General features: G+C 38.2%; 1 protein-coding gene across 1 annotated transcript in view; it reads left to right on the top strand.

The window, feature by feature from the left end:
* Positions 1–12,391, top strand: part of TTC6 (tetratricopeptide repeat domain 6) — a 221,746-nt gene that overhangs the window by 148,680 nt on the left and 60,675 nt on the right. The window contains 2 exon segments of the mRNA XM_088829482.1: positions 441–613; positions 4,381–4,517. Of these exon segments, the coding sequence (XP_088685608.1) occupies positions 441–613; positions 4,381–4,517 (310 nt within the window).

Here is a 12,391-nt window from a genome sequence, read left to right as displayed (position 1 = left end):
CTATTCTCTAATCAACTTGAATGACTAGGCATGGATCTTTTGAGAAATGAGAAAATGTCATATTCATCTTTGTATCTCTAACACTCACAGCATACCCCTAAAATATAACATGAGCTTAATAAATGTTTTTTTAAAATCTGTGCTGATCTCTGCTAAAAGTCCATAACTTTTTACTATGAACATTAAAAGGTTATGAAACATTTTAGATATATAAAAAGGTAAAAGGTAATTTTTGTAATTGAAATTGAAAACACTTTTAACATAAATATTTATCCAGTCTGTGAAAATGAATTTTGCATTGTTGAACAAAAGAACAAATATTAAATGGCAAAGAGAGTAAAATAGAGATACATTTTTATAAGACTACATTTTTGGAGGGTGAAGGATTAATCTTTTAAAATTTAGGATTGTAACACTAAATTTTACCCTATTTTCTTTAGATGCATATTTTTCAAGAGCAGAAATTTTCAGAGGAAAAAATGAAATTACTTTGGCAATTCTAAATTATACTCAGGCAATCAAGTGCAGGCCCATGGACGCTGATATGTACTTTAGGAGGGGTGAGATGTATGAAATAGAAAACAAAATGCTGGCCATTGATGACTTTTCTAAAGTAAGCTGTATTACATAATAATGCTGCCATTTATATATTTGTATATTTTAGAACATGATATAAAATACTAATTGTATAAATACAAATTATGTAGTTATATATTTATATATTTTAGAGCATGATATCCTAATTTATATCAAATTGTTGAAATTCTTTCATATGTTATATAGTAAAAATTATTTTATTTTAGATTAGATCCTAGAATATTCATTAGTGGAATTGATATTAACAATATGTCAATGATATTTTTGAATGAATAGATTTCCATCAGAATTGGTTATGGGAGCATTCAGGGAACTTTAATGGAGCCTTGACTTTCCAGCTGTCTTCTTTTGGGCTATGAAGCAGTAATAAAGAAACCTTTGAAGAGTGCTTCTTTCTTTCAAACAGTGGAGAAAATAATTTTCCACTTCTTGACACTGAGATCTGGCGATTTTCTTCTGCAGCAAACCAGTCTGCTTTCAAAGACTGCTTACTGGCTCATTCATTCACTCACAAATATTTATTGCCTAAGGCACTGGGTAATAAAGTGGATAAATCTTGGTGAATAAAACAGACATGTTTCATGCTTACATGGAGCCTATAGTATAAAGAACAAATATTAAAGAAATAAATATATATACTAATATATAATTACTAATTGTGATGAATGCTGTGATGGAAATAAAGATGATCAGTTCTGTTCAGTCACTCAGTCGTGTCCAATTCTTTGCAACACCATGGACTTCAGCATGCCAGGCTTCCCTGTCCGTCACAAACTCCCAGAGCTTACTCAAACTTGTGTCCATCGAGTCGGTGATGCCATCCAAACATCTCATCCTCTGTCACCCTTCTCCTTCCGCCCTCAATCTTTCCCAGCATCAGGGTCTTTTCTAATGAGTCAGTTCTTTGCATCAAGTGGCCAAAGTATTGGAGTTCAGCTTCAGCATCAGTCCTACCAATGAATATCAGGACTGATTTTCTTTAGGATAGGCTGTTTCGATCTCCTTGCAGTCCAAGGGACTCTCAAGAGTCTTATCCAACCCCACAGTTCAAAAGCATCAATTCTTTGGTGCTCAGCTTTCTTTATAGTCGAACTCTTATTACATCCATACATGACTACTGGGAAAACCATAGCTTTGACTAGATGGACCTTTGTTGGCAAAGTAGCATCTCTGCTTTTTAACATGCTGTCTAGGTTGATCATAGCTTTCTTCCAAGGAGCAAGCATCTTTTAATTTCCTGGCTGCAGTCACCATCTGCAGTGATTTTGGAGCCCAAAATATTAAAGTCTGTCACTGTTTCCATTGCTTCCTCATATATTTGCCATGAAGTGATGATACCAGATGCCATGATCTGTATTTTCTGGATGTTGAGTTTTAAGCAGCTTTTTCACTCTCCTCTTTCACTTTCATCAAGAGGCTCTTTAGTTCTTCTTAACTTTCTGCCATAAGGGTGGTGTCATTTGCATATCTGAGGTTATTGATATTTCTCCTGACAATCTTGATTCCAGCTTGTGCTTCCTTCAGCCCAGCATTTCTCACGATGTACTCTGCATATAAGTTAAATAAGAAGGGTGACAGTATACAGCCTTGGTGTAGTCGTTTCCTGATTTGCAACCAGTCTGTTGTTCCATGTTCAGTTCTAACTGTTGCTTCTTGACCTGCAAGAGGCAGGTAAGGTAGTCTGGTATTCCCATCTCTTGAAGAATTTTCCACGGTTCTTTATGATCCACACAGTCAAAGGCTTTGGCATAGTCAATAAAGCAGAAGTAGATATTTTTCTGGAACGCTCTTGCTTTTTCAGTGGATGTTGACAGTTTGATCTCTGGTTCCTCTTGCCTTTTCTAAATCCAGCTTGAACATCTGGAAGTTCACAATTCACATACTGTTGAAGCCTGGTTTGGAGAATTTTGAGCATTACTTTGCTAGCGTGTGAAATAAGTGCAATTGTGTGGTAGTTTGAGCATTCTTTGGCATTGCCTTTCTTTGGGATTGGAATGAAAACTGACCTTTTCCAGTCCCGTGACCACTGCTGACTTTTCCAAAATTGCTGGCATATTGAGTGCAGCACTTTCACAGCATCATCTTTTAGGGTTTGAAATAACTGGAATTCCATCACCTCCACTGCCTTTATTCATAGTGATGCTTCCTAAGGCCCACTTGACTTCACATTCCAGGATGTCTGGCTCCAGGTGAGTGATCGCACCATCGTGCTTATCTTGGTCATGAAAATCTTTTTTGCACAGTTCTTCTGTGTGTTCTTGCCACCTCTTCTTAATATCTTCTGCTTCTGTTAGGTTCATACTATTTCTGTCCTTTATTGAGCCCATCTTTGCATGAAATGTCCCCTAGGTATCTCTGATATTCTTGAAGAAACCTCTAGTCCTTCCCATTCTATTGTTTTCCTCTTTCTTTGGATTGATCACTGAGGAAGGCTTTCTTATCTCTCCTTGTTATTCTTTGGAACTCTGCATTCAAATGGGTATATCTTCCCTCTTTTCCTTTGCCTTTAGCTTAATAAATGAAATATTTATTGATTATAGGGGGGCAATTTATATTTGATTGGGAGATATCAGAGAATCCCTTGAGGGAGTGAATTTTTGCTAGCCTATGTTTTGAGTCTATAGTCAGGCAGATATTCCACTGATTGCAGCAGAATTGTAACCTTGAACTTCTGAGTTTTAATACTAAATTCTAGTTCTTAGTACAACTGAGAATTTATTTAAACAGTTTAACTTTTCACGTTCCCAACTGCTCTGTTTCTTAGTTTAATGAATGGTTAGCCACATACTTGACATTCTTTTGCTTCAAGAGAATATTGTTATAACTTGGTAACTTCTTGTCTAGAAGTGAACACAAATCTCTTCCGAAGCTATTAAAGTTGTTAAAATATCTTTTCTGATCATTCCCTTTATCTAGCACTTATATCAGTAGTTTAAAAATTGACTAATGCGGCAACTTGAGGTCAACCGTCAAAATCTTTAGTAATACTTCATAATTGCTGTGCTTCAGTTTCCCCTCTACTATCCCTGGTGGCTAAGAGGTTAAAGTGTCTGCCTCCAATGCGGGAGACCCGGGTTTGATCCCTGGGTCGGGAAGATCCCCTAGAGAGGGAAATGGTAACCCACTCCAGTATTCTTGCCATGGACGGAGAAGCCTGGTAGGCTACAGTCCACGGGGTCGCAAAGAGTCGGACATGACTGAGCGACTTCACTTCACTTCACTTATCAATAGGCAAGGAACTTTACAACTGAGTTTATAATGATTTAGTCTGTTTATTGCCTTCTTTGTCAATGTGAAATGAATGAGCCATGCCAATACCAATTCATTTATTTTCTCCATTTTAGGGGCTAACTTAATCCATATTTGATTTCCTTGAGTCAGCCTTAATGTGGTCTGATATGTGTCACCTTTAATTGGAATAAAATACTATGATAGATCCAATATAATCCAATCCTACTCTAGTTGAATAATTACTTATGAGATTTTATTAATAAAAACTTTGGCGGGAAGAAACCTTGGCTTCTTATATGTGCTGGATTTTGTTTTTGTTTTTAATAAAACCTCCCCTTTCTAGAATTTGATGACAAATGTATTTCCTTAAAGGCATGGTCTTTACATGCAAATCTGAAACTTTTGGCATCTTAGTTTGTTTTTATGTAATCTGAAGTTAAAAACATGGTTGTAGTTATTTAATTTCCTGTGGGATTATATACTTTTCTTGCTTTTTTTTTTTCATAATGTGATATGTTTTTGTGACTTCCCTCCTCCCCCTGCCCCATGTAGTGTATCTTTTATGATCCCAAAAGAACAGATGCATTATTTAAACGTGGGATGTTCTACTATGAAAATGAAAACTGGATTGCAGCTGAACAAGACTTTACAGCCTTGTTAAATATAGAGCCCCAAAATTCTCAAGCAAGGTAAGAATTATTTTAGATATGGTTTTTGAAAAAAAAATTGAAATATGCTCTCAGGAAAGAAAATTGCTTGAAATACATCAGACAGCACTTTAAAATAGTGAATCAATTTTTAGAGCTACTAGTATATGAAGATCTTTACCTATACCCTAAGAGTAGTGAGTATTTCAATCTAAAAGGCATAAAAGTGATAATTTAGAGTTGTTTCATTTGCATTTTCTAAAGACTAGTTACATTTTTGATTTTTTAAAATATTGACCTGTATTTTGTTGCTTTGGATTTCTTTTCATATCTGTATTTATTCAGTACAGAGAACTGTTGACATAGATTTCCATTCTTTTTTTAAATTTATTTATTTTTATTGGAAGCTGATTATTTTACAATAATATATTGGTTGGTTTTGCCATACATTGATATGAATCCGCCCTGGGTGTACATGAGTTCCCCTTCCTGAACCCCCCTCCCACCCCTCCTCCCTTTATCCTCCCTCTCGATCATCCCCGCACACCAGCCCCGAGCATCCTGTAGCATGCATCGACCCTGAACTGGCGATTCGTTTCACATATGACAACATACATGTTTCAATGCCATTCTCCCAAATCATCCCACCCTCACCCTCTCCCAGAGTCCCAAAGACTGTTCTATACATCTGTGTCTCTTTTGCTGTCTCGTATACAGGGTTATCATTTGCATCTTTCTAAATTCCATATATTTGCGTTAGTATACTGTATTAGTGTTTTTCTTTCTGGCTTACTTCACTCTGTATAATAGGCTCTAGTTTCATCCACCTCATTAGAACTAGTTCAAATGCATTCTTTTTAATGGCTGAATAATGCTCCATTGTGTATATGTACCACAGCTTTCTTATCCATTCGTCTGCAGATGGACATCTAGGTTGCTTCCATGTCCTGGCTATTATAAACAGTGCTGTAATGAACACTGGAGTACATGTGTCTCTTTCAATTCTGGTTTCCTCTGTGTGTATGCCCAGGAGTGCGATTGCTGGATCATATGGCAGTTCTATTTCCAGTTTTTTGAGGAATCTCCACACTGTTCTCCATAGTGGCTGTATTAGTTTGCATTCCCACTAACATTCTTTCTTATTGTAACTTGGATATTAAACTTTGTTCATCCAGTCTTCAGTTCAGTTCAGTCGCTCAGTCATGTCCGACTCTGTGACCCCATGAATCACAGCACGCCAGGCCACCCTGTCCATCACCAACTCCCGGAGTTCACTCAAACTCATGTCCATTGAGTCGGTGATGCCATCCAGCCGTCACATTCTCTGTCGTCCCCTTCTCCTCCCGCCCCCAATCCTTCCCAGCATCAGAGTCTTTTCCAGTGAGTCAACTCTCCGTATGAGATGGCCAAAGTATTGGAGTTTCAGCTTTAGCATCAGTCCTTCCAATGAACACACAGGATTGATCTCCTTTAGGATGGACTGGTTGGATCTCCTTGCAGTCCAAGGGACTCTCAAGAGTCTTCTCCAGCATCACAGTTCAAAAGCATCAATTCTTCAGCGATCAGCTTTCTTCACAGTCCAACTCTCACATCCATACATGACCACTGGAAAAACCATAGCCTTGACTAGACGGACCTTTGTTGGCAATAATGTCTCTGCTTTTTAATATACTGTCTAGGTTGGTCATAACTTTCCTTCCAAGGAGTAAGCGTCTTTTAATTTCATGGCTGCAGTCAGCATCTGCAGTGATTTTGAATCCCCCAAAAATAAAGTCTGACACTGTTTCCACTGTTTTCCCTTCTATTTCCTTATTAGGCATAATTCGTTTCCATTTTGTTGCTTTTCTTTTAATCAAATTTTAGTTTTGAGGAGGCTTAAAACGTGTATATAGTCATACCTATTTGTCTTCTATTAGCATTGTTATGGTAAAATAAAGTATGCATTCAAAAATATGCAAAGTATAAAGATATCACAGTGTAAATGCTTCTGTAACCACCACCAGCTCAAGAAACATTTCTAGCACACCTCCTTATGCCTTTGCCTCCCTGAGAAGGTAACCACTGTCCTGACTTACATTTCTTTATAGTTTCAACACACAAGTGTGTGTCCCTAAACATTCTTAGTTTAGTTTTGCTGTTTTCTTGAACTTTATATAAATAAAATTGTAAGGTAGTGTTCTTTCATCTCTAGCTTATTTCATTGAGTATTATGTATTATTGGATGTGGCTCCAGTTTGTTCATTTTAATTTTTGTGTAGTATTCAGTGACATGAATATATTGCAGTTTATTTATCCATTCTACTGATGAATTCAAATACGGTTTCATTCACCATTATTGTGCATGACACCATATGTGCGTATCTTTTGGATATACAAGTAGGAGTGCATATCTGCATTCCTATACCTAATTTGTAGGGTATGCAATTATTCAGCTGTAGCACCAAACTAATTTTGCAAACTGGTTGTACTACAAGTAGTTATGCAGGCTCCACACCAGCACTGGTACTATTATAGCTTTCAAATTTTAGCTATCCTAGTGCATATGAAGTATTAGCTTATTTAATTTGAATTTTCATTTTCTTCATTACTAACATGATTATTCAGTTTCACATGTTTACTAACCATTTGGATTTTCTTTTTCTTGTCATTCATAATTTTTGTGTTGTTGGTATTTTTTCTTTATTAATTTGTATGAACTAAAACATATTCTCGATATGAGTCCTTTGGTTATATTTATAGCAATTATTTTTTTCTGGCTCTGGATTGTCATTGCACTCCTTAAATATTGTCTTTTGGTAAAAGTTTTTAAATGTAATGCAATATAATCTGACTGAATAACATTTTTTTTCTTTAAGGTTAGTGCTTTATCTGTCTTTATTAGAAGTAAGTTTTTCCTACTTTTATGTCATGTAGATATTCTCCTGTCTGATCTAGAAAGTTTATTATTTTGCCTTTAAAGTTAGATTTACAGTATACCTAGAATCAATTTTTGTATATGCTGTGAAGCAGAGAACAAATTTCATTTTTTTCTGTATGCATATTCCATTTTCCCAGCAACATTTAATAAAATGCCTGTCACTTTCCCATTGCTCTATAGTGTTAGCTTTGTAGGAAATGAAGATCCAGGTATGGGTGGATCTCTTTCTTAGTCCTTTTTTCTATTTTGAGATTTTTTTTGTTTTTTGATATGGACCATTTTAAAAGGTTTATCGAATTTGTTACACTGTTGCTTCTGTTTTTTTATATTTTAAGTTTTTGGCCACAAGGCATGAGGGATCTTAGCTCCCCAACCAGGAATTGAGGCCCCACCCCCTACATTGGAAGGTGAAGTCTTAACCACTGGATTGCTAGGGAAGTCCCTATATTGGGGGGTTTAAAAAAAAATCTACCTTTGGACCAATACTATACTGTCTTAAATACTATAGTTTCATCAGTCAGTCAGTCAGTTCAGTCACTTATTTGTGTCTGACTCTTTGCGACCCCATGAATCACAGCACGCCAGGCCTCCCTGTAAGTCATGAAATCCAGTAGAATAGTTTTTTTGATCTTTCAAAATTGTCAGAGCTTCCCTTGGCTATTTTGCATTTCTAAACACATTGAATGGGGTTTAACTATATGAAGGGCTTCCCTTATAGTTCAGCTGGTAAAGAATCTGCCTGCAATGCAGGAGACCCTGGTTCAATTCCTGGGTTGGGAAGTTCCTCTGGAGAAGGGATAAACTATTCTTGGACTTCCCTGGTGGCTCAGATGTTACAGAATTCACCTGTAATGCAGGAGACCTGGGTTTGATCCCTGAGTTGGGAAGATCCCCTGGATGAGGGCATGGCAACCCACTTCAGTATTCTTGCCTGGAGAATCCCCATGCACAGAGGAGCCTGGTGTGGGCTGCAGTCCATGGGGTTGCAAAGAATCGGACATGACTGACTGACTAAGCAGGCATGCAAACTATATGAAAACTGACTTCTTTATTGATCAGAATAATAAAGTTTCACAATTTTGTATGGTTTAAGTTAGTAGAATCAGCATGTTAACTTCTGTGGTAGTTCGTTTGTATTTTTATTGGGGTTGCAATGAATTTATAGAGCAGTAGGTGGATGGCATCACCGACTCTGTGGACATGAGTTTGAGTGTACTCCGGGAGTTGGTGATGGACAGGGAGGCCTGGCGTGCTGTGATTCATGGGGTCGCAGAGAGTCGGACACGACTGAGCGACTGAACTGAACTGAACTGAGGGGAAAATTTGACATCCTACCAAATTGAATCTTTTCATGTATGCCTATGATACATTTTATGTCTTCATTCACTTTGCTCAATAATATTTCATAATTTCTATAAAGAAGCCTTATGTGTACCTTTTTCTTTATTCCTATATATTCAATATTGCTTAGTTTTATTTTAGGTACTACTTTAGTATAATTTTATTTTAAACTTTTTGTTGCTGGTGTATAGAAATGCAGTTGATAAATGTATATTGACCTTGCAATATAGCAATCTAGCTAAACTTTAAAAAATATATATTTAAAAAACTTACTTCTATTTAGCTGGAGTATAATTGCTCTAGAATGTTGTGTTGGTTTCTGCCATACATCAGCATGAATCAACCATAGGTATACATATATCCTCTCCCTCTTGAACCTCCCTCCCACCTCCCACCTCCCACCCCATCCCACCCCTCTAGGTTGTCACACTGGATTTGAGCTCCCTGCCTCATATGGTACAGCATTCCCATTGGCTGTCTATTTTTCTTGCATCTTTCCATACATAAAAAGTGCTACATTCCTTGAGATATCTGGTTTTCCTTTGCTGCTACTGCTAAGTCACTTCAGTCGTGTCCGACTCTGTGTGACCCCATAGACGGAAGCCCACCAGGCTCCCCCATCCCTGGGATTCTCCAGGCAAGAACACTGGAGTGGGTTGCCATTTCCTTCTCCAATGTGTGAAAGTGAAAAGGGAAAGTGAAGTTGCTCAGTCGTGTCCAACCCTTAGCGACCCCATGGACTGCAGCCTACCAGGCTCCTCCATCCATGGGATTTTCTAGGCAAGAGTACTGGAGTGGCTTGCCATTGCCTTCTCCGGTTTTCCTTTAATTTACAATAATCTTTTGACATTAAGACTACCTGCTCTTTGTTGCAAAAATTCTATATAACCTGCCCCCAACCCCTCACCTCCTCAGAGCACCTCTCTGAAGGTTACTTGAGCTTGAATAAACCTTGAAGTCCTAAAAAATCCCACTGAATAAAACATAACTGTCAACATATAGGTTGTGAATATTTTTTAAGTCAACCATAACTCTATGTGTTGAGATATCATCCTTCTAGTTTCTTTTAGCTATTTGAGCATATTTAAGATAGCTGAGCATTACTTTACTAGCAGTGAGATAAGTGCAATTGTGCAGTAGTTTGAGCATTCTTTGGCATTCCCTTTCTTTGGGATTGGAATGAAAACTGACCTTTTCCAGTCCTGTGGCCACTGCTGAGTTTTCCAAATTTGCTGACATATTGAGTGCAGCACTTTCACAGCATCATCTTTCAGGATTTGAAATAGCTCAACTGGAATTCCATCACCTCCACTAGCTTTATTTGTAGTGATGCTTCCTAGGCCCACCTGACTTCACATTCCAGGATGTCTGGCTCTAGGTGAGTGATCACAGCATCGTGATTAACTGGGTTGTAAAGATCTTTTTTGCACAGTTCTTCTGTGTATTCTTGCTACCTCTTTTTAATATCTTCTGCTTCTGTTAGGTCCATACCATTTCTGTCCATTATTGAGCCCATCTTTGCATGAAGTGTTTCTTTTGTATCTTTAAGTTTCTTGAAGAGATGTCTAGTCTTTCCTGTTCTATTGTTTTCCTCTGTTTCTTTGCACTGATCCCTAGGAAGGCTTTCTTATCTTTCCTTGTTATTCTTTGGAACTCTGCATTCAAAAGGGTATATCTTTCCTTTTCTCTTTGCTTTTCATTTCTCTTATTTTCACAGCTATTTATAAGGCCTCCTCAGACAGTCATTTTGGTTTTTTGCATTTCTTTTTCTTGGGGATTGTCTTGATCCCTGTCTCCTGTACAGTGTCACGAACCTCTGTTCATAGTTCATCAAGCACTCTGTCTATCAGATCTAGTCCCTTAAATCTATTTCTCACTTCTACTGTATAATCATAAGGGATTTGATTTAGATCATACCTGAATGGTCTAGTGGTTTTCCCAACTTTCTTCAATTTAAGTTTGAATTTGGCAATAAGGAGTTCATGATCTGAGCCACAGTGAGCTCCCAGTCTTGTTTTTGCTGACTGTATAGAGCTTCTCCATCTTTGGCTGCAAAGAATATAATCAAACTGATTTCGGTGTTGACCGTCTGGTGATGTGCATGTGTAGAGTCTTCTCTTGTGTTGTTGGAAGAGGGTGTTTGCTATGACCAGTAGGTTCTCTTGGCAAAACTCTATTAACATTTGACCTGCTTCATTCTGTACTCCAAGGCCAAATTTGCCTGTTACTCCAGGTATTTATTGACCCCTACTTTTGCATTCCAGTCCCCTATAGTGAAAAGGACATCTTTTTTGGGTGTTAGTTGTGAAAGGTCTTGGAGGTCTTCATAGAACCGTTCAACTTCAGCTTCTTCAGTGTTACTGGTCAATCCATAGACTTGGATTACCGTGATATTGAATGGTTTGCCTTGGAAACGAACAGAGATCATTCTGTCATTTTTGAGATTGCATCCAAGTACTGCATTACGAACTCTTTTGTTGACTATCATGGCTACTCCATTTCTTCTAAGGGATTCCTGCCCACAGTAGTAGATATAATGGTCATCTGAGTTAAATTCACCCATTCCAATCCATCTTAGTTCGCTGATTCCTAGAATGTTGATGTTCACTCTTGCCATCTCTTGTTTGACCACTTCCAATTTGCCTTGATTCATGGACCTAACATTCCAGGTTCCTATGCAATATTGCTCTTTACAGCATCAGACCTTGCTTGTATCACCAGTCCCATCCACAACTGGGTGTTGTTTTTGCTTTGGCTCCATCCCTTCATTCTTTCTGGAGTTATGTCTCCACTGATCTCCAGTAGCATATTGGACACCTAATGACCTGGGGAGTTCCTCTTTCAGTATCCTATCATTTTGCCTTCTCATACTGTTCATGCGGTTCTCAAAACAAGAATACTGAAGTGGTTTTCCATTCCTTTCTCCAGGACCACATTCTGTCAGACCTCTCCACCATGACCTGTCCCGTCTTGGGTGTCCCCACATGGCATGGCTTAGTTTCATTGAGTTAGACAAGCTGTGGTCCATGTGATCAGATTGACTAGTTGTCTGTGATTGTGGTTTCAGTCTGTCTGCCTTCTGATGCCCTTTCTCAGTGCCTACTGTCTTACTGGGGTTTCTCTTACCTTGGACGTGGGGTATCACTTCATGGCTTCTCCAGCAAAGCGCAGCCGTTGCACGCTCGTAAAGTAATGCTCAAAATTTTCCAAGCTGGGCTTCAGCAATATGTGGACTGTGAACTTCCAGATGTTCAAGCTGGTTTTAGAAAAGGCAGAGGAACCAGAGATCAAATTGCCAACATCCAATGGATCATTGAAAAAGAAAAGAGTTCCAGAAAAGCATCTGTTTCTGCTTTATTGACTATGCCAAAGCCTTTAACTGTATGGATCACAATAAACTGTGGAAAATTCTTCAAGAGATGGGAATGCCAGACCACCTGACCTGCCTCTGGAGAAACCTGGATGCAGGTCAGGAAGCAACAGTTAGAACTGGACATGGAACAACAGACTGGTTCGAAATAGGAAAAGGAGTACGTCAAGGCTGTATATTGTCACCCTGCTTATTTAACTTATATGCAGAGTACATCATGAGAAACGTTGGGCTGGATGAAGCAGAAGCTGGCATCAAGATTGTTGGGAGAAATATCAATAACCTCAG

Source organism: Moschus berezovskii, chromosome 21 (assembly GCF_049115385.1).
Source record: "Moschus berezovskii isolate FMDL1 chromosome 21, NW_MosBer_1.0, whole genome shotgun sequence".
In the NCBI taxonomy this organism is placed as follows: domain Eukaryota; kingdom Metazoa; phylum Chordata; class Mammalia; order Artiodactyla; family Moschidae; genus Moschus; species Moschus berezovskii.
Note: the sequence above shows the minus strand (reverse complement) of the source record. Positions and strands in the feature narration are given on the sequence as shown.